The sequence below is a fragment of the Ictalurus punctatus genome, chromosome 12, assembly GCF_001660625.3.
Source record: "Ictalurus punctatus breed USDA103 chromosome 12, Coco_2.0, whole genome shotgun sequence".
Lineage (NCBI taxonomy): Eukaryota > Metazoa > Chordata > Actinopteri > Siluriformes > Ictaluridae > Ictalurus > Ictalurus punctatus.
Window position 1 is genome coordinate 28468711 of NC_030427.2, and position 22358 is coordinate 28491068.

The 22358-nt window shown below is 45.1% G+C and overlaps 1 protein-coding gene and 1 long non-coding RNA gene across 2 annotated transcripts in view; one reads left to right on the top strand and one right to left on the bottom strand.

The window, feature by feature from the left end:
• The first annotated feature begins 1853 nt into the window (after positions 1-1853).
• Positions 1854-22358, top strand: part of eepd1 (endonuclease/exonuclease/phosphatase family domain containing 1) — a 28509-nt gene continuing 8004 nt past the window's right edge. The window contains exons 1-2 of the mRNA XM_017481210.3: positions 1854-2658; positions 16534-16585. Of these exons, the coding sequence (XP_017336699.1) occupies positions 2051-2658; positions 16534-16585 (660 nt within the window). The 5' untranslated portion in view covers positions 1854-2050. The remainder of the gene's footprint in view (positions 2659-16533; positions 16586-22358) is intronic.
• Positions 18087-21828, bottom strand: LOC124628700 (uncharacterized). Its single transcript, XR_006983316.2, has 2 exons — positions 21422-21828; positions 18087-18223 (listed from the first exon to the last, which is right to left on the bottom strand). It is a non-coding gene; the product is annotated as an uncharacterized LOC124628700 (long non-coding RNA).

Genomic DNA, 22358 nt, shown 5'->3' on the forward strand with positions numbered 1-22358 from the left:
ATCCTCCGTCTGGCGCAGTAGCCACTCTTGAGGAAAGAAAATGGCATCGAAAGTGTCTCCCTATTCCCTACACAGTCTATCATGGGCTGCATTTCTGTCCTAACGCCTCTGCATTTCCTTTCCTTACACCCCGTCGTCACTTCCAGGCTCCTCCCGATGAGGACGGGGAGAAAGGACGCGAGACAAGGAAACGAGGACTGGAGAAATCAAGAGCGAGTAATATTTCACAGCACTCAGGGAAGCATCGCGTTAAAGAGACTTCAGTTACGTGTTATAACGTGGACATGTGTGTCCCGTAGCCCGTCGGACAACCCGTAAACATGCAGGACGTTGACCTGTTTCCGGGTCACGGGCTGAAGGAGGTAGGATGGAGGAATCGAGGAGACGTCACTCATTGGGTGCTTCTCAATACTCAAACTGATGCTTGCTCGTTTCCTCGCTCCTCCGTCCTCCGGCCCGTGACCTGGAAACCGATCCACGTCAGTCATCTGGAAGGACATTTCAATTCTCTAATTGCACCGCGAGGAGGCGAGGAACGAGGAGCGACGGAGCTAACGGAGGAGGGAGAGGACACACCGGTGTGTTTCCTGTCGAAAAAAAACAGACGCACGTATAAACCCCCCTCCTCCTTTACACCTGCCCCAGTCTCCGATGAAAAGTCCTTCACTGCTGTGATGGAGTTTTGTGTGAAATATCCTTAAATAATAATAATATGTTTGTATGAGTATTGGAATGAATTGGTCCTTGCATGTTTGGATAATTGAAGCTGTGCGAAAGACGCCATCATTTACGTATTCATTAATTCCTTGTTGAATAACCCAGACATTTCACATACGAATGTTGTTATTAACCAAACTCCAACAACATAACGGCAGATCTGCGAAGCGCAGTGAGGTCATCCAGCTGCTGCGGTTCCTCTCCTCACATCCTTATTCGATTCAATTCAATTCAGTTTTATTTGTATAGCGCTTTTTACAATAGACATCGTCTCAAAGCAGCTTTACAGAAATATCAACACGGTATACAGATATTAAAGGTGCGAATTTATCCCAACTGAGCAAGCCACTGAGTGGCGAGGGTGGCGAGGAAAAACTCCCTAAGATGTTTTAAGAGGAAGAAACCTTGAGAGGAACCCGACTCAGAAGGGAACCCGTCCTCATCTGGGTAACAGCAGATAGTGTGAAACAGTTCATTATGGATTTATATGAAGTCTGTATGGCGTTAGGAGCAGCCGTAGTCCCAGCAGTCTGGAATTAAAGAAGATTTGAGCTCCATCCAGAGGCAGAGAGGATCTGGATCTCTAGTATCTCCATAAATTCGTGTGGGGCTCGGCGAATCTCGCATCCTAAGTGGGTGGAGCGAAGACGCGAGGAAAGGAAGCGAGACACTAAAAGTTATAGGCTAGACCAGTGGTTTTCAAAAAGTGGGGGCTGCCAGGGGGCGCCTGGGGGGGGCTCAACAATTTGGTGTGAAAAATAAATAAATGTATGTTTTGTCTTTCTCACTCTCAGACACACACACACAATCAATTCCTAATGTAATGTAATGTAAAGATGTAATTATTAATTTAAAAAAGGGGGATATATTCAGAAGTCTGTATTTTTAATGTGTTTCAAAGACATCTTGCAAAAGGGGGGCCTCGGTCAAATTTTGGGGGGCCTTGCCCTGGAAAAGTTTGGGAACCTCTGGGCTAGACGGTACTCCATAAATAGTGATGTGAGATTTGAGACACAAAAACAAAACGTTTTGCCCCGCTTGGCTTTCCACAACGCGCCTGCACGTCAGCAGAAACCACGCCTCATTAGCGCCATGCGAGCCACGCCCCTTCGTAGCGACTAGAGAGTGCCTGAGCTTGTTTGGTTTGAGTGTGGAAGCTCGAGTCCACCCGAGAGCACGCTCGCGCACGCACTGCAGGGGAGATAGAAAGTGCAGGATAGAAAGTGAGTGCGCGCGCGCTTTTACGCATCCTCTTCACGCACTCCACCGCGGCTCATGCGAGAGCTGTAGCGCGGCTGTAGCGGTTCAGGGCTCGCGGTGTCGGTCACAGGTCATGGGGGGAAACCTGGGGTGCCACCGCTCGCTACCGGCGGACCCCGCGGACGTGCGGCAGCGCGGGCGCAAGTTCAGCGCGACCTGCAGCTTCGCGCACATCTCCGCGCACAACCCCGAGCGCCTGAACGTGAACGCGGCCAGCGAGGAGGAGCTCATGACTCTGCCTGGGGTCAGCCGGGCCATCGCGCGCGCCATCGTGGAGCACCGCGCGCGCATCGGCGGCTTCAGGAAAGTGGAGGACGTGGCCCTGGTGAGCGGCATCGGCGCCGCCAAGCTGCAGCTCATCAAGCCGGAAATCTGCGTGTCGAGCCGCAGGAGCAACAACAACAACAACGACCCGCGCGAGCAGGAGCACCGCGCGTCCGTGGCGCACTCGTGGACGTCCTCCCACCCCAACTCCCCGGCCGCCTGCACCGAGCTGCACCTGCCCCCCGGAGGACCCGCACACATGGCCTCCGAGCGGCCCGACGTGCAGCCTGCGCCGTGCGCGCGTCACGGAAAGCCGCTGCTGCGCGTGGCCACATGGGATCTCCAGCGCTGCTCGAGCGACAAAGCCAACAACCCCGGGGTCAAAGAGGTCGTGTGCAGGACCCTGCTGGAGCGCGAGTGAGTGAGCTGATCTGACCTCTACATTACACATGCAGCCTCCAAATAGTGCACTACATAGGGTACACACCTAGTGCGCACTTCTGGAGTAATGTCCTGATTTGTTTTGTTGTTGTTGTTGTTGTTGTTGTTTTGCTACACTATATACACATCTCATAACGTAACCCCACCTGTAGTCGTTATAAGGTTGGACGATACGGCAAGAAATATCATATCACAATACTTGTAAACATTTTATACCACACAAGGTATTTAGGTATCATATTATACGCCTATAATTTACTCTCACACATCCAGTATTCATCCCCATCAACCTTCCGTTCAGTTCCGTAACATTTACGAAAAGGTTTCGCAATACTGATGAGTGTATCATGAAGTCATTTATCACAGTATGGATATTATATGGTCATACCGCCCAGGCCTGATTAAAAACCCTGCCGGACATCTAGTGCACTATGTCTAGAGTGATGAACTTTATACTCTCTCGGAATATCTTGAGCTAGATCCTCCGTCGCTATTGGACGTGTAGTGCACTACAGTAGAGCAGCCCTTTATTTCCAAACCCTAAACAGTGCACATGTAGGGACCTAAACCTAGTGTAACATAGTGCACTACAGAGTGTATAAAGTGTACTGTAGCGCTACGTTACACTAGAGTGACGCTTTATACGCTCTGTAGCGCTACTTTACACTAGAGTAGCGCTTTATACGCTCTGTAGCGCTACGTTACACTAGAGTAACGCTTTATACGCTCTGTAGCGCTACGTTACACTAGAGTGACGCTTTATACGCTCTGTAGCGCTACGTTACACTAGAGTAGCGCTTTATACGCTCTGTAGCGCTACGTTACACTAGAGTGACGCTTTATACGCTCTGTAGCGCTACGTTACACTAGAGTGGCGCTTTATACGCTCTGTAGCGCTACGTTACACTAGAGTAGCGCTTTATACGCTCTGTAGCGCTACGTTACACTAGAGTGACGCTTTATACGCTCTGTAGCGCTACTTTACACTAGAGTAGCGCTTTATACGCTCTGTAGCGCTACGTTACACTAGAGTGACGCTTTATACGCTCTGTAGCGCTACGTTACACTAGAGTGACGCTTTATACGCTCTGTAGCGCTACTTTACACTAGAGTAGCGCTTTATACGCTCTGTAGCGCTACGTTACACTAGAGTGACGCTTTATACGCTCTGTAGCGCTACGTTACACTAGAGTAGCGCTTTATACGCTCTGTAGCGCTACGTTACACTAGAGTGACGCTTTATACGCTCTGTAGCGCTACGTTACACTAGAGTGACGCTTTATACGCTCTGTAGCGCTACGTTACACTAGAGTGACGCTTTATACGCTCTGTAGCGCTACGTTACACTAGAGTGGAGCTTTATACGCTCTGTAGCGCTACTTTACACTAGAGTAGCGCTTTATACGCTCTGTAGCGCTACGTTACACTAGAGTAGCGCTTTATACGCTCTGTAGCGCTACGTTACACTAGAGTGACGCTTTATACACTCTGTAGCGCTACGTTACACTAGAGTAGCGCTTTATACGCTCTGTAGCGCTACGTTACACTAGAGTGACGCTTTATACGCTCTGTAGCGCTCGTATATTTAGGAGGAATCCCGAAAGTCTCCCTAGTGAACACTGAATGCGCTACATAGGGTACCTAAATCCCGAAGTGCTCGGTTGTTGCGGAGTGATCTTGCTAATGTTTCTAACCGCGTCCACTTTGGCGTTCACGTGCTCTTGCATCACCTACTGTGAAGGATTTTTGGTTGTCAAATGTGGCTTGGAGAGACGTTTAGTTGTGTATCACGGCTAAAATGCGACTCCTGAAAATGGTTTAAGCGTTAAGTCAGTCTGAAATGTTTCAAAAGCCTCACGAGTGCATTAAATTGTGGTTAATGTCACGAAACAGCATATTAGCAGAGTAAGCAGGGTTGTGTGTTACTGGTCCAGGTCTGAGTTTACCAAAAGCATCACAGAAAAGTTATGATCATCGAGAGAGAGAGACACACACACACACACACACACACACACACACCGAGAGGGAGAGAGGGGGAGAGAGAGACACGCACACACCCAGAGGGAGAGAGAGACACACCGAGAGAGACAGAGAGAGCGAGAGACACACACACTAAGAGAGAGAGACACACACACCGAGAGAGAGAGACACACACCGAGAAAGACACACACCAAGAGAGCGCGAGAGAGACACACACCGAGAGAGAGAGACACACACACGCACACCTTGAGAGAGAGAGACACACACAACAAGAGAGAGCAAGAGAGAGACACAAACACACCTAGAGAGCGAGAGAAAGAGAGACACGCAGACCGAGAGAGAGAGAGAGAGACACACAGACACACATAGAGAGAGAGAGAGACACACACACACACACACACACACAGAGACACACACACAGAGAGAGAGAGAGAGAGAGACACACACACACACACACACACACCGGGAGAGAGAGAGACACACTGAGGGAGAGAAAGAGAAAGACACACCGAGAGAGAGACAGAGAGAGAGAAAGTGCGAGAGAGAGAGAGAGAGAGAGACACACACAGACACACAGAGAGAGAGAGAAACAGAGAGAGAAACAGAGAGAGAGAGAGAAAAACTGAGAGAGAAACAGAGAGAGAGAGAAAGAAAGTGCAAGAGAGAAACAGAGAGAGAGAGAGTGCGAGAGAGAGAGAGAGAGAGAGAGAAACAGAGAGAGAGAGAGAGAGAGTGTTTGTTATGCTTGCTCTACTATTTATCGATGATCTTTGTGCTGCGATGCTTTTGGGGAAACTCGACCCGGTTCATCCGTGCAGGAAGACCGGGGTTCAGTCTGAAGTTCATGTTGTCCTTTTGCTTTTTATAACACACTCAAACAAAAAACCCCGCGTCCGCTGCAAACAGGAAGATAAGCGCAGGCACTGGTCCAAGTGTGGTGTAATAAAAGAAGAACTCCGTGTGTTTCATGTGTGTTTGTCTTGTGTTCATTTCTCATTTACAATACACAATGATACACAGGATGTCTCTGAGCAGCAGCCCTGTGCATTTCATTACGCAGCAGGATTTAGTGTGTGTGTGTGTGTGTGTGTGTGTGTGTGTGTGTGTGTGTGTGTGTATCTACATAGTCAAAGGTTGGTTGCCTGGTTAGCATTACAGTGACGGAGGTTTCCCTGTGTTTCTGTAAAGCATGTCGACTCTGTGTCATATTACACGCTGTCACACTTTCTCTGCGAGGACGATGGGGATTAACCCCAGTAAGACTTTAAAAATAAATAAATAAATAAACAAGTAAACACATACTCCGAGACTACATGATGTGTAAAAGCCACAAAAATGTAATGCGATTGCATTTAAAGTGCCACGTGCCACGTGCCACGCCTCCTTCACGGAGACCGGCACGCACAGATATGAATCCGTTTCATACCACCACGCCGCTCTGTGCTCAATTCTGATTGGTCGGAAGATGCTGATGAATCTTGTATAACAGCAGATATTTCTCTGACGGTAGTGCAGCTGCAGCTCACAGGGGTGTAGCAACGGCGACTCGGATAGCAGTCACGTCCACGTCATCTACGTACAGTAACGAGCTGTTATTTACCAAATTAAAACGTATAAGCGTTGTGGCAAGGCTTAGAAATGTTCGTTTAAAGAGCACCTGTTACGGTTTTTCAGATATTCCCGTTCATGTAGTGTGTTATATACGGAGCGGTTTGTGAATGTAAAAACATCTGCGAAGTTTCAAAAATCAAAGCGCACGACGAACGGAGTTATCGACTCCCAAAAGAAGGAATCGATTCTGAACAGCTGAATCGACTCGTTAGTGATTCCAGACTTTACTTCCTGTACTAACCTACGTAGGTTCGTAACAAAAAGCCCCGCCTCCGGTCTTCATCGGCTGCTCGCTGACAGCGGTAGACCAATCAGGACAGACCGGGTCGTCTGACCAATCAGAGCAGACTATGCTCTCTGAAAGGAGGAGTTTAGAACGAATCATTTAACGAGTCGTTTGTGACACTGGGGGGAAAAAGGTAACGCTGCAGTTTAAATTACGAGCACGTTAAAGTGTTTTTTCACCTCGGATGCACGTAAATCTATCGTATGAGAGCTTAAAAACAAAATTAGGTACGTTTCAAAACTTTGTAACAGTTAAAGTTTTCCACCACGGGACAGTCTTCACGCCTTGTCGTTTTTCGCTGACGTAACAAGCTGTGTGTTTTATTTTTCCTCGTCGTGTTAACTTCGCGACAGAGGAAAGGAGAGACCGGTGATTATGTTCCTATAACGGCGCATCCTGAAGTGTGCCTCACTGATCTCGCACTGAAAATGATTATTATTGGCACCCCGGCATTCAGCACTTTAACTCTCTGCGAACGCTGAGATTGGAGAATACAGAGCGAGGCGTTTCCTCTTCAGCTCCGTGCTCGGGTTCTCCATGTGGGTTGGGTCAGGAAACTGGGACGGTCCAGACAAAAGCTTGATTCCGCGCTCGATGAAGCGTGAGTGAAACATGACGTCATCTGATTGTGGTTTGTTTTGTTTTGTTTTTGTCCGTTTGGACTTCACGTTGTCGTTAAGGTTTGGTTTATGAATCTCAGCTCAAGGCTAGGTTAGTAATGACCTGTAGTAGCCTCAGTCTCCAGGCCGTTTATTACACGGCGGAACGCACCACTCCCTCGAGCTCCCTGATGGATGTAGGCCGAAGGGAAACGGGTAACAAACAGTCTGTTTAGAGGTTACGTGAGTTCACCACTTTAGAAAGCACTGGAGACGCTTACTCAGAAGTGTCCTACAGTAACCCTGTGTGCACTCACTCACACACACACACACATGCATGCACACACACACACACCCCGAAAGACAAACAGTCTGATTCATTTCCATAACTCTGTTAGCGTTGACTCTGTTTACCCACGTGACTCGTCTATCTGTCCACAACCACAACGCGGTGATGTTTGGACAGTAACGTACGAGGACGGAATCTTCCAACTCTAATCATCTGTTAGACGATGTTTGTGTTAAACAGAGTGGCTTAGAATACAGCACCGTTTAAATCTCGCCTCTGATTGGTCTATAGCATTAACTCCGATCGTAGCTCTTACGCCGTTTCTATAGTAACGGCGTACACGAAGACGCCGTGCGCGAAAACATTACTTAAAAAAAATCAAATTATCAAAGAAAGAAAAGCGGAATACTCTTTCCTACGGCGGCGTTTGTTTTCTGTTTATTTCTTTACGCGGCGTTTACGGAAGGAGTCTCCAGTGCGAGCGCTTCCTAACCGTCAGAAGTAAAGCTGTAACTTGAGGTTTTCCGTCACACAGAACAGAGGAGTGTGAGCTTTACAGTTTCTCAGCCATGTGAAGAGCTGCTGTTTGTTTTATTTATTTATTTAAATTTTCAGGGTGTATTTACTTCAAGAGGGGGCGGTACTGGCGTAGCGGTTAAGGCTCTGGGTTACTGATCGGAAGGTCAGGAGTTCAAGCCCCAGCACTGCCAAGCTGCCGCTGTTGGGCCGTTGAGCAAGGTCTTTAATACTCTCTACTCCAGGGGGCGCTGTATCACGGCTGACCCTGCGCTCTGACCCCAGCTTCCTAACATGCTGGGGTATGTGAAGAAAAATAATTTCACTGTGCTGTAATGTTTCTATTAATTTATTAAAAAAGAGAGGCTGGTGTGCGATCGACCGCTTGCAGCTGCTGTAGTGTAAGTGATAACAGGAACCGACTTGTAAGTGTTACTATAAACAGATAAACATGATGTGCTGTTCTTCAGTTGATTAAAAATTGTAAGCACTGGCGAGTTGCTGCGGTACAAGAGGAATGAAACGCGTCGGGACGTGCGGTTATAGAACACTAATCAACTTTGGCGTGGGGACCCCGTGGATACCGTACACGTTGTATAACTGACGTGCACCTGCGACGAAAGCAGTACCATCTGAGAGGCAGCGTAAGGACGGCTGTCTTCTAAAGGTCCTTATTATCTCAAACGTATCGCTCATGAGGACCTCCGAGAGCCCAGAATGTCATTAATAAAGTTCGAAAAGCACGAGGGAATTCTCACTCGCTCCAGTTTGGGGGAAAAAAAAGGGTGTGAGGTTTGGGTTTTACGGTGCTGGTTAGTTTATGCACCTTATGTGCTTTTAGTCACCATGGTCCCTTGCAAAGAACCTGAACTGCTGAACTCTAAGAACCTTTCACCCAAATAAATGCAAAAGAAAGGGAAATGTGCCGAGCGACGTTCAGGACGTGTCCGTGCATCATCGCCCGAGCCGTGTTGCCGTGTTGCCAAGAAACGTTTTGGGGAACCAGAAGTCGATTAAACACCAGTATTGCAAGTCGCTGCTTCTTCATTCCAGTGTCGCTTGCCTGCCGAAACCTCTGCTGAAATAAGGAAGCCTGGAGGTAACCTGAGGTCGGTCTGTTCATATCAAATGGACTAGCTGGTTTTGAGGATATGAACCAAGCTCATCAGTCGATGGACCGTCTGGACCGTCAGCACTGTGATGTAATCAGTCCAATCTGCCTAATGATGAAATCGGCGTGATTGCGTTAGCAGTGTGTACGTGTGGGGGAGGGGGCGGTTAGGTAGTTGGCGGGGTGTGAACATGCGTTTCAGACCCCGGGACATTTGTAACGAGAGTGTAGTCTAAGGAAGCCCGTACACACTCGTACACGGGTACATTTTAGCGCAGGTACTCCACCTACTGGCATGTTTCTGGGAGGAAACTGGAGAACGCTGAGGAAACTCCACTAGGACACCTGAGCACAGGGCCCGAGGGTCCGGAAAACCCGACCCGTTCCACCTCCATAATGCTCCAGAGAAGAAGTGATGTTTAAAATGTTTAAACCCAGAAGTCTCCTCGGTTTGAAGTTGTCCTGATCGATCTGCTAAATATTACGCTCTTCTTGAGTTGACTGTAGAGAAATCTTCAGACCCAGGACCAGAGCTAACAATCCGTAGTATGGAAGGAATGCGTCAGCGTGAAAGCAGACCTGCGATAATGATGATGATGATGATCCAAGCCAAGTGTGAAAACACCCCGTGTTATTACGGCGTCTCGGAGTGCTCGTGTGCCAGTCTGCAATTACAATTCGCTACACACACCGGCGTCTCAGGACCTCTTTAATCAGTTTTTTTATTTATATAGCGCTTTAACAATAGATTTATAATTAAACCCCTAACGAGTAAGCCGGTTGGAAAAACGCCCCGAGGAGACATGAGGGAGAACCCTCGAGAGGAACCGAACTCTCAAGGGAACCCGTCCTCTTCTGGGCGACACCGGATAGTGTGAATGTGAGTCATTACTCTTTACTCGACGATATCATTAAGCGAGAGGAGTTATACTGAATATCAGCGCGGCTGTGATTTGGCCGCAGGTTCTCACAGCCGTGCTGATATTCAGTGCAGCAGCACGATTGCGAGTCGTCTGATGCTTTACGGTTCTATCAGTAAGAAATTCATATAGAGTAACAGACATTTCAGACTCAATAAGACACAACATTTTATTTCTTTTTGGTCTATCAGGGAAAAAAAAAAACAAACAAAAAAAACGAGCTACCAGAGAAGAGCCAGCCGGATAGAGAGTTGCATGTCGCCGTGGTAACGCACAGTCTGACTGACAGCCTGTAGTAACGGTTTGAATGTAACCATGCTACTTGTTCACTTCAGCTCAATTTCGAACGGTGAAGCGGCCGGTCTCTCGTGGGCCGCCAGCACCGCTGCCCTGGGTAACAAAGCCCCGCCTCCAGTCTCAAGGCGTTCTCACACTTGCACTTTTCCTGGATTTGAGGATGTTTGGGGAATCTTAAAATGTGTTCAATCTCAAATAAATATCTTGAAACGTTTATACGCTCTTGTACTGTTCCTTAAACTCACTGACATGCAGAATAACCTACGTAATAACCTGTGTTCTATTCGATCGGTTTCTATTTTATTCTTTGTTGTTGTTGTTGTTGTTGTTGTATCCTGTTTTTGTTCTGCTTTACTTTGTAGCATTTCTCTTTAATCCTGTTATACTACAGTTTATTCAGCTCTAGTCTATTTAGTCGTGTTTATTTCTGTATTGTGCTGTTCGGTTCCATCGTAGTTGCATATAAAATTTTATTCAATTCTATTTTAACGCGTTTTACTTTCCTCTCTTCAGCCTGGATGCGTTTTAGTTCCGTTCTGTGATATGATTTTTTTTTTTTTAAATATATTATTTATTCCTGTTCCTCGCTGTTCTGTTGTATTTATTTCATTTATTCCTGTCCTCTTCGGTTCCGTTTTATCTCGTTATTTCGGTTCCTGTCCTAATCCGTTCCGATCGGTTCTGCTCGTTTCTGCTCGGTTCTGTTTCTCTTCCTTTCCGTATTATTCCGTACCTTTCTCTTCTGTACTATCCGATGGTGGTGTTCTCCTCTATTTACTCCAGTTTCTGTTCTATTCTGCCCGGTCGTTATGTTTTACCTTACGTAATTCTTTTCTGTTCTGTTTGACCAAGAATAACACCGCATGAAGGGGGGGGAATACAGACTATAAAGTCGTGTCGTCAGATTCGATGCATCCTGACGTTCAGGGCGTTTCCTAAAATGGCCGACGTACTACTCACGATCTGTATGCGGCGTTAGAGCATGATAATGAGTCTTTATTGATCAGGTATACATTACAGTAGAGTGAAGTTCTTTTCTTCACATACTCAGGAAGTTGGGGTCAGAGTGCAGGGTCAGCCATGATACAGCGCCCCCTGGAGCAGAGAGGGTTAAGGGCCTTGCTCAAGGGCCCAACAGTGGCAGATTGGCAGTGATGTGGCTTGAACCCCCGACCTTCTGTTCAGTCACCCAGAGCTTTAACCGCTAAGCCACCACTGCTAATATAGTGTTGTTTCGTTATATTTTTAATATCTAAACCAAGCTCTCTCTCTCCTTGGTGCAGTGTTGAATTATAGAATACAGGAAGTGTGAGAACCAAAACATTCGATTCCTCCAGGTCAGACAGTGCAGCGAGTTTCTAACACAGAATGTTAACTGCGGAGCCCAGTTCTGTGTAGTTAGTAACTGAGAAAGTGTGTGCGTGTGAGTGCGTGCGTGTGTGTGTGTGTTGGCTTCGTGAAAGTGAGGAGCAGCCCAAGTTCATTCCCAAGATAAGACTTCCCAAGACTTGCACGCACGCACGCACGCACTTTTTATTTTTGTTTTTGTTAAAGTGTGATACTGCGCTTCCTGTTTGCTCTAGAAACAGGATCTGGATGTAATCGTAAGCAACACTGAGGAAATATAAGTGATGATGCAGTTTCCCCCTCGCTTTCCGAACACAACAGTGTTTCCTAAGAGACCGTCTCTGTGGTGTTGGTAGCGATTCGTACCGAGTTCCTCACGTTCCCCCAACGTCAGTCTTTCTCACTTCTTCTCCTTTTTTGGAAAAACCACCTCGTAATAATGCACGTCTTTAACGGAGCAAGACGCTGATGCATCTTTTTTTTTCTTCCACTTCTCGTGTCTGTGAAATATATTAACCCCATCCCTACGCTTCACTGTCTAATGCAGCGCAAACATACTGTCTCAATTCCTTTCGCCTGTTATCTCTTACACTCTCTCTCACTCTCTATTTCTCACTCTCTATTTCCTCTCTATCACAGGGTCTGTTCGGGCAACTTCTCTGTCACTTTTGTTGCGTTTCATAGCGTGTTAGCCTTAACCAGCATTAACCAGGCTAACACAGTGTGGACATAATGTCGTGCGGTGACAGTGAGGTGCCTACTGCTGCTGAACTCCTAATTAATAAATAACTCGTGTTTAAATAACAGCAGACCGCATTAGCTTTCCCCGGTGTGTACTTTAACAACTCTTTGTCTTGAGTATTATTACTTTAAAATACACTAAACGTGCTTTCTGTTCCTCAGACGCAGTATTTTTGACTTTAAACTAGGTTAGTGTTTGCAGGGCCGGGTGAAATCTGTACCTGGCAGATGCTTTAGTTTACTTTCGCCTGCTTGGTTTTCACATGCTAGTTTATTTTCACTCGCGAGTCTGTTTTTGTTCACTAGTTAGCCTTCACTTGTTAATTAAATTTCACTCTCATTTGTTTTTCACTTGTTTGTTTTTTTGTTAACTTTTTGCTAGTTAACTTTCACTTGCTAGCTAACCTTTACTTGCTAGTTTGCTTTTGTTTGCTATTTAACCTTTACTTGCTAGTTTTTCACTTGCTAGTTTGCTTTTGTTTGCTATTTAACCTTTACTTGCTAGTTTTTCACTTGCTAGTTTGTTTTTGTTTGCTATTTAACCTTCACTTGCTAGTTTGTTTTTGTTTGCTAGTTAACATCATTTGCATAATTTGTTTTGTTTTTCACTTGCTGGTTTTCTGTTTGCTAGTTAACCTCCGCTTGCTAGCTCACTCTTACTTGCGAGTTTGTTTTCACTTGCTAAGTTTTTTGTTTGCTAGTTAATACTTGCTTGCTAGTTTATTTTTTCATTTGCTAGTTAGTTGTCACATTCTAGTTTGCTTTTGTTTGCTAGCTAACCTTTATTGCTAGTTTTTCACTTGCTAGTTTGTTTTTGTTTGCTAGTTAACCTTTACTTGCTTGCTAACTCTTGCTTGCGAGTTTGTTTTCACTTGCTAAGTTTGTTTTTGTTTGCTAGTTAACCTTTACTTGCTAGTTAACATCATTTGCATCATTTGCTTTGTTTTTCACTTGCTGGTTTTCTGTTTGCTAGTTAACCTCCGCTTGCTTGCTAACTCTTGCTTGCGAGTTTTTCACTTGCTAAGTTTTTTGTTTGCTAGTTAATGTTCACTTGCTAGTTTGTTTTCTGTTTGCTAGTTAACCTCCGCTTGCTAGCTAACTCTTACTTGCGAGTTTGTTTTCACTTGCTAAGTTTTTTGTTTGCTAGTTAATACTTGCTTGCTAGTTTATTTTTTCATTTGCTAGTTAGTTGTCACATGCTAGTTTACTTTTGTTTGCTAGTTAACCTTTATTGCTAGTTTACTTTTGTTTGCTAGTTAACCTTTATTGCTAGTTTACTTTTGTTTGCTAGTTAACCTTTATTGCTAGTTTTTTTTTGTTTGCTAGTTAACCTTTATTGCTAGTTTTTTTTTGTTTGCTAGTTAACCTTTATTGCTAGTTTTTTTTTGTTTGCTAGTTAACCTTTATTGCTAGTTTTTTTGTTTGCTAGTTAACCTTTATTGCTAGTTTTTTGTTTGCTAGTTAACCTTTATTGCTAGTTTTTTTGTTTGCTAGTTAACCTTTATTGCTAGTTTTTTTTGTTTGCTAGTTAACCTTTATTGCTAGTTTTTTTTTGTTTGCTAGTTAACCTTTATTGCTAGTTTTTTTTGTTTGCTAGTTAACCTTTATTGCTAGTTTTTTTTTGTTTGCTAGTTAACCTTTATTGCTAGTTTTTTTTGTTTGCTAGTTAACCTTTATTGCTAGTTTTTTTTGTTTGCTAGTTAACCTCCGCTTGCTAGTTAACATCATTTGCATCATTTGCTTTGTTTTTCACTTGCTAGTTTTCTGTTTGCTAGTTAACCTCCGCTTGCTAGTTAACTCTTACTTGCGAGTTTGTTTTCACTTGCTAAGTTTTTGGTTTGCTAGTTAATACTTGCTCGCTAGTTTGTTTTTTTTTCATTGGCTAGTTAGCGGTCACTTGCTAGTTAGTTTTTGCTTGCTAGTGTCCTTCCTGGAAAATCCAGCTTGTTCTGTCCAGCTAATGAAACACAGGCTGAGCTGGTCAGACTGGTAGTCCTTCTTTGCCAGGTGTGCCAAGTAATTTTCCATCATCCTCATTACATCACTAAAGTAATTAAACATTGTTTGAGACTTTCTAATCGCCTTACTGATGTGTCATTTAAAAAAAAAAAAAAAAACCGCCTTGTTTATGACGAATCATTGTTAGCAGTCATTCTGAAACGGTTGGTTCGCTAGTTCATTGACAGTTTATTTCCACCCACTTGTTATATACCTTTTAAATAAAAACTCTCTTTTGATCCTGTCATCGTTTTTGTTCCCGTCATGGGTATATTACTCGACCCCCCCCCCCCCCCCCCCCAACACCCCCACACACACATTTCGGCTGTGATGAGATAATGTGAAGGACTTTTGAGGAGCGAGGCTGTTGTTTTTGTTCCAGCTCCGAGTTCTGCCACGTTTCTCACAGATATAATCCGTTCTCTTGCTGCTGAAGGTGTAACACGGTCCAGCTGTTAGGTCAGACCGTAGCGGAGTCTCTCCTGCTGGCGTAAACGGGAGATCGTGACGCGGCGGCCGCTTCCAAAGCAAACAAGCCGCTCGCTTCTAAACCGACACTTGACCAAACCGCCGTCCTGTTGTGCTTCTCGTAGCGTCGGGGTGAGCCCGTGCAGCGACGTGACCCGCATGTGACTGCGGATGCTGGAGCTGCTGAGGGAAACTCGTGAATAAATCCAAGTGAGAAAGTAGGAAGGCCGCGTGAGACGTTTTCACTTCAGCTTCATGTCGTTTTCAGTACGCTATTACTGTCGGTGCCCACGCTTATGTGATGTCTCGTTACTTTTAAGCGTTCGGAACATCAGGACGAGACTCTTCGTAGCATGTCCTCTATGCAGTATGTATCGTCCGGTATGCGTTCTTTACTCCTCCGTTAAATCGCACGGTAGGTTGTTTAGGCCAGGCGGCGTTTCTGCTCAAAAGGTTTTCAAAAGTTTTCCTTTTTCAGAAATCAGCACAAGAGCTGCTGACGTGTTGGCTTTCTTCCATCACACGTACTGTCGCTCCGGACAGGAAGCAGTCTGTTTGTAAACAAATAAATTCTATGGAAATTCACATTCAAATCAACACCCTTTTTTTTTTTTTTTAAATAAGCTAAACTATATTATTTATACTATTTATGATCAGTGAGACGAACGAACTGTTCCAACCCTGAACTTGATTCTTTTCCAAAAACCGTGTGCTGCAGTGAACGCCACGTGCGCTTTATTTGTTTATAGCTGCATTTAATGCTTTAAATGACACGTCAGATCCTGTTTTCAATTCCTCGTGTTATAGCAGCTGTAAACAGTGTTTACCTCGCCAGTTGTTTCTTGTACCTTATAAGTTCATGTGAGAACTAACATAAGATAAGATATACTTTATTGTTCTCTCGGGGAAATTTGTCAATAGTACGGTCACATGTTTGGGGGAAGGAAAACAAAAAATCAATAAAAACAAAAAGCTTAAACCGACAAGTCGCACAGCATGCCTGCTAGAGACACGTGTACACTCCGTATTAGTGGTAATAACCATCGGAGCTGCCGTTATAGAGCATTACTGAACAAGCGCAATGGAGAATCCGACAGCGCCGTGGTGGTGTGATAAGGAATGTTTGACGTGGCCCGTCAGGATTTCATGATTATCGCCATTTCCCACGATTTCAGACGAACACGCTGTACGTGTTTCCTGTCGGTTTTGAGCAGTATTAATTCAGCTCGAGCTGGATGTAGGATTTGTTGTTTTGTTTGTGTGTGTGTGTGTGTGTGTGTGTGTGTGCGTGTGTGTGTGTGTGCGTGTGTGTGTGTGTGCGTGTGTGTGTGTGTGTGTGTGTGTGAGTGAAATCGGCTGCTCTGGCCGTTTTTGAGGAAGCTTAGCACAGCGGTGTGTGGATGTGAAAGCCGGACGATCGCGTCGACGTCGACGAGCTGCACTTTGCTCCCTGTCAGAGTGCTGAGCTCTCGTCTGCGCAACAACATCGAAAACAAACGGATCTTTATTAGGGTCATAAATATTGACTTTGTGCTGCCCTGTTTGCTTGCTAGGTCATTTTTTGTTTTGTTGTTGTTGTTTTTTCATTGTGCAATTGTCTGTAAGATTATTTCTCACAGAGCAGCAAATAAACTCTCTCTAACACTCTCTCTCTCTCTCTCTCTCTCTCTCTCTATCTCTCTCTTTAGCATCAAGTTGCTAGCAGTTCAGGACCTGGCCGATCAGCAAGCGCTGGATAAGGTATTGCTGCATATTACAAACGTTTTTCTTTATGTCCTTATCGCCACCTGAGATTGACCATAGGAAAGAGATATCTGGAAAATCGACGTGGCCTAGAAAAACAAGGCCTGGAACAGCAGCCAGTGCGTTTACAATACAAGCATAAAGCTTTTCATGGAGCTGTGACGATCATGCATATAAACGGTCACTTAAAGGAATACTCAAATATTTTTATTTCATGATTTCATCTGTAGCAACAGGAAAGCTGCCCTTTAGACTCCAGTCGATGTAAAACTTTTACACCGAAGTCCATCGATGAGCGTTTTCAAATGCGCAAATATCAGTGTCTGTTTAGCGCTTCAAATATCTGCCGTCCCGATCTGACGAGGACGTTATCGCGGCGTAGCGGTGACGAAGTTCATGAAGCGCTCCACGTGGAGTCGTAGTGAACCTCGAACTGTATCGGCTCGGACATTTCATACGGGTTTCTCTGAACAGTTTGTCCCCTCGCCCGTGATGTAAACGAAGCCTCGCTCGAAAAGGGTCAACGATCGAAGCGATCACTTTCCGTTCTCACGTTGTCGATACCGTCACAGGTGTGACCGCACGGGATACCGACTGTCTAGACAGGTGACTTTCTGAATAATAATAATAATAATAATAATAATAATAATAATAATAATCAGTCGGGTACGTCTTTGTTCAGGACGATTCTTGATGTCCAACTGCAAGGTATACCCGATTGAATGTCGTTTCAGTTGGTATCATTCACGTTAAGCCTTTATGGGGGGTGAGCTTGTTCGAACACCAACCTCGGGGTGGAATCTGCTTAGAGGCGGTCTGTGATTTCTCACAAAAGCCAAAAAACAAATGCAGCATGTTATCTTTTCTATTTTGGAAATCCTAAATCTTAAAGTTACACCTTTTACCTCTGACTGTTACAAAGTCTCGGTCTCGCACGTTTTACCTACGTTGATATGGTACTTTCATCTTTCATACAGGTCTGTGCGAATGGGCTGTTACTATACAGTTCAATTCCGTTTTATTTGTATAGCGCTTTTAACAACGGACGCTGTCCCGAAGCAGCTTTACAGGAATTATATAAACTCAGAATATACATTTTAAATGTATGAAGTTGTCCCTAATGAGCAAGCCAGACGTGACATGGCGAGTCCCTGAGATGACATGAGGACGAAACCTCGAGAGGAACCAGACTCCAAAGGGAACCCGTGCTCATCTGGGTGACACCGGATAGTGCGATAGAATCCCTTCTGTAAATGCCCTAATACGAGTTTTTATTGTTAGAGTTTTTACATGAAGTCTGCTTTGTTGAACTTCTCCACTGTTCACCGATGGAGACTTGAGTGTGAAACTGTTTGTGGGAATGGCAGTGCTGAGGCTATAGTAGCAATTGTAGTCCTGGCCATCATGGCATAACTGTTCATATGAATTGAGGCCCAAAGCCATCTTTATGGTTTTTAGGTGGTATCATCCTCAGTAATCTTGTGATCTTTAGACTGCGCCATGTGGGGCCATCCTCACCAGCAGTATGTGACTTCTAACTGATGAGAACTCCGACCAGAAGCAGGGCATCAGGATGGATCAGGCAGATCCGCAGAGCAGAAAGGGTCGGGATCACGTGGAGTATCGTGTGTAGCTCTACAGAAAGAGACAGGGAGAGATCATTAGGTATGCTTATTGTCCCGTAATGGTTACGGACAATGTACTTTGTGTGAGTGCAAGCAGGGACTCTGACAAGACTAGCTATGACAGCACAACTAAAAGGGAGAGCCAGGAGGAAACACAGACATGAGGGCACCCTGGGACATACTGTAAGGCGGCCAGCCACTCCACCGTCAACAAGCCTGGGTGAACATGTGAAAGTGGGTGGGGGGGGGGGGGGGGGTTGGGGACAGCATCGAAATATCCCAGTTCACCACAACACTCTATACCTGTGAGCCCTCTAGATCTGCTCCTTTACCTAAGAACAAAACTATTCACAAAAAGCTTGTCTAAAGAAATACGTTTTCAGCCTAGACTTAAACACTGAGACTGTGTCCGAACACTAATAGGAAGACTGTTCCATAACTGTGGGGCTCTATAAGCGAAGGCTCTCCCCCCTGCTGTAGCCTTCACTATTCAAGGTACCAACAAATAGCCTGCACGTTTTGATCGAAGTAGGTGTTGTCGGATCATAAAAGACCAAAAGTTTGCTTGGGTACTGTGGCGCGAGACCGTGCTTTAGTGCTTTATAGGTCAATAAAAGTATTTTATAATCAATGCGAGATTTCACTGGGAGCCAGTGCAGTGTGGATAAGATAGGGGTGATGTGGTCATATCTTCTGGTTGTAGTAAGGACTCTAGCAGCTGCATTCTGGACTAACTGGAGTTTGTTTATGCACCTACTGGAACATCCAGACAGTATGGCATTACAGTAATCTAATCTAGAGGTGACGAAAGCATGAACTAGTATTTCCGCATCATGTAGTGACAATATGTTTCTTATCAGAAATATTTCTGAGATGAAAGAAGACTATCCTAGTAATATTATCTACATGAGCGTCAGATGATAGACTGGAGTCAATAATCACTCCAAGGTCTTTAACTGCTGCACATGACGAAAAAACAAAGTCCATCCAGAGTAACTGTGAGATCAGAAAGAATACTTCTAGCTACATGTGGTCCTAATACAAGTTCTTCTGTCTTATCAGAATTAAGTAAAAGGAAGTTAATAATCATCCAACGTCTAATGTCCTTTACACAATCCTCAACTTTACTAAGCTTCTGTCTGTCCTCTGGCTTCGCTGAAACATACAGCTGTGTATGATCAGCATAACAGTGGAAGCTAATTCCATGTTTACGAATAATTTGACCTAGAGCTAGCATATATAAAGTAAAAAGCAGTGGGCCTAAAACAGAACCTTGTGGAACTCCAAACTTTATTTCTGTGTGCATACTGAGGTAACCATTTACATGTACGCACTGATAACGATCGGTCAGATAAGACCGGAGCCAGGAGAGGACTGTTCCCTTAATACCAACAACATTTTCTAATCTATCAAGGAGGATGGTATGATCAATGAAATAAAAGCTGCACTAAGGTCGAGTAACACAAGCAGCGAGACACAACCCTGATCATAGGTTAGTAGTAGGTCATTTACTACTTTAACCAGCGCCGTCTCTGTGCTATGATGAGGTCTAAACCCTGACTGATACAGTTCATGAATGTTGTTCCTATGTAGATACGAGCGTAGCTGCTGTGTACAACCCTTTCTAAGATCTTGGAGATGAAGGGGGAGATTTGATATGGGCCTAAAGCTCGACAGTTGACTCGTGTCGAGGTCAGGTATTTTAAACAGGGGTTTAATAACGGCTAGTTTAAATGATTTAGGTACACAGCCAGTGCTAAGGGAAGAATTGGTTATTTTTAGAAGGGGATTGATTACTTCTGGAATAATCTGTTTACTATAGAAACCGTTACGTAATAGAACAAGTGCATTAATATACACCTGTGACTTGCAGCTGACCAATCAGAATCGAGAATTTAACAGCACTGTGATTTATAATGACTGAGTGAGATCTGTGTCCACGAGGAACAGAAGAAAAAGTGACGACTCTAGACCAGGGTGTTTCTGCGTCTGTGCTCGTGTGCTGTCAGACAAGGGTGCATTCTTTATATTCTTATATTATTTAAAAGATCTCTCTCCCCCTCTCTCTCTCTCCCTCTCTCTCCCCCCGCACACTGGTGAACAGAAGTGTGGCTCATTGCTATTTCTGAGGTGATGGTTGTGTGCAAGACGTGCATGTCCACTACAAGCCGGTCATCTATAAATACCACAGCTGTTCCTGTGTGTGTGTGTGTGTGTGTGTGTGTGTGTGTGTGTGTGTGTTCCCTCGAACATTTCTTAGATCACAGAAAAGATTAGCTTTTACTGCACACCATCCATCGTCAAATTGCTTGTGAAGGCCGTAGCATGTGATTTTACATCATTTTCACCCTCGTCAAACCCTCGTGAGCCCTCGTGTCCTGTGGACGGGGGGCGGAGTCATCCTCGTGTCCTGTGGATGGGGGGCGGAGTCATCCTTGTGGACGGGGGGCGGAGTCATCCTCGTGTCCTGTGGACGGGGGGCGGAGTCATCCCGGAATGGACCCCATTGGGATAGAAATGTTTTAGCACTGAAAAACACCTGTTTATTGTGTGCATTGTTGAAGATAATCTAGAGTTTAGGGTTTAACAGGAAGTGACATAAAGGAGACAGCTCTGTCCTGATAGACAGGTGCATTGTAGGAGATAAATGCAGCATTATGGGTTAGATATGCGCCATAAAGATTAGAACAAGGGTAATTAACAGTGAACTATAACCACTAATGGTGCGTGGGAGCGTGTGGGAGCATGTGTGTGTTCATGTGGGACTGTGTGTGTGTGTGTGTGTGTGTGTGTGTGTGTGTGTGTCCTGTTCAATCTGCTGTTTGCATGAAGCTTGCACGGTGTTAAAGTAGGTCAGCAGAGCAGTGTGTGCGTGTGAGGGAGAGACAGACAGACGGCTGCTCCTAATGGACGTGTCCCAAATCTCTCCATCCTCACTTTTTTTGTTTTGTTTTGTTCTTCACTTTGCTTTCAAGTCCCCTAGTATAATTACTCCGTCACGTCTTTACGCTCTTTTCGCACTCCTCTTTCTCTTTTCGTACCGACTTTTCTACTCTCTCCGTTTCCCCTCAAATTCCACCTTACCTTTCTCTCTCTCCTGCCTTCGCCCTGTTTGTGGTGCCGCACTTTAAAGTAGGAACGCAACGACTAATCGATAAACATCCATCGTTAAAATAATCGACAACGAATTTCAACGTAATCCTCTTACCACGTAACACTTCGTTCCTGCTTTTGTTCTTCTTTTTTAAATATAGTGATGTAACTTCTGCTTTAAAGCTTGTTTGTTTTTTCCGTTTTCAAAATATAATGTTGATATATTTTTGAAATCCTTTGCGCGATGTACAGCCTAGCCCACAGATCCATTTAACCCTTTCTCATAGCCTTGCAGTGTTTGAAGGACAACGGCGAGCAGAATGGGACATAAAGTTGTTGTTCAAAATTGGCCTTCCAATCCACTGAGGCGATTAATCGAAGAAATGACGGACAGATGAATCGATTATCAGAAGAACCGTTATCTCTGCAGCTGTACTTTAAAGTCCTCCTTTCTTCTTCTCTCTGCATTCCGGTCTCTCTCGCACTTTCCTCATTTTACTTTTTCTTTCCCCGACTTTTCACCCCTCCTTCCACATTCCTGATTTTTCTGTCTTGCTCTCCTCTCCCTTTTTTCCCACTGCACTGCAGTCAGGCTGAGTCATATTGTGTGTGTGTGTGTGTGTGTGTGTGTGTGTGTGTGTGTGTGTGTGTGTGTGTGCGTGCAATTTCACGCTGCATGTTTCTGGTCCTTCTGTTCTGCAGCAGTAAGTGCTGTACAGTTTGTCCTTATGTCATATTACATTCTGTGCTCACAGTGACGGAGGCGTGGCCTCTGTATCTGTCAGTCACAGTGAAGGAGGCGGTGTCTCTATCTGTCAGTCACAGTGAAGGAGGCGTGGTCTCTGCATCTGTCAGTCACAGTGAAGGAGGCGTGGTCTCTGCAACTGTCAGTCACAGTGACGGAGGCGTGAACTCTGTATCTGTCAGTCACAGTGAAGGAGGTGTGAACTCTGTATCTGTCAGTCACAGTGAAGGAGGCGTGGTCTCTGCATCTGTCAGTCACAGTGAAGGAGGCGTGGTCTCTGCAACTGTCAGTCACAGTGACTGAGGCG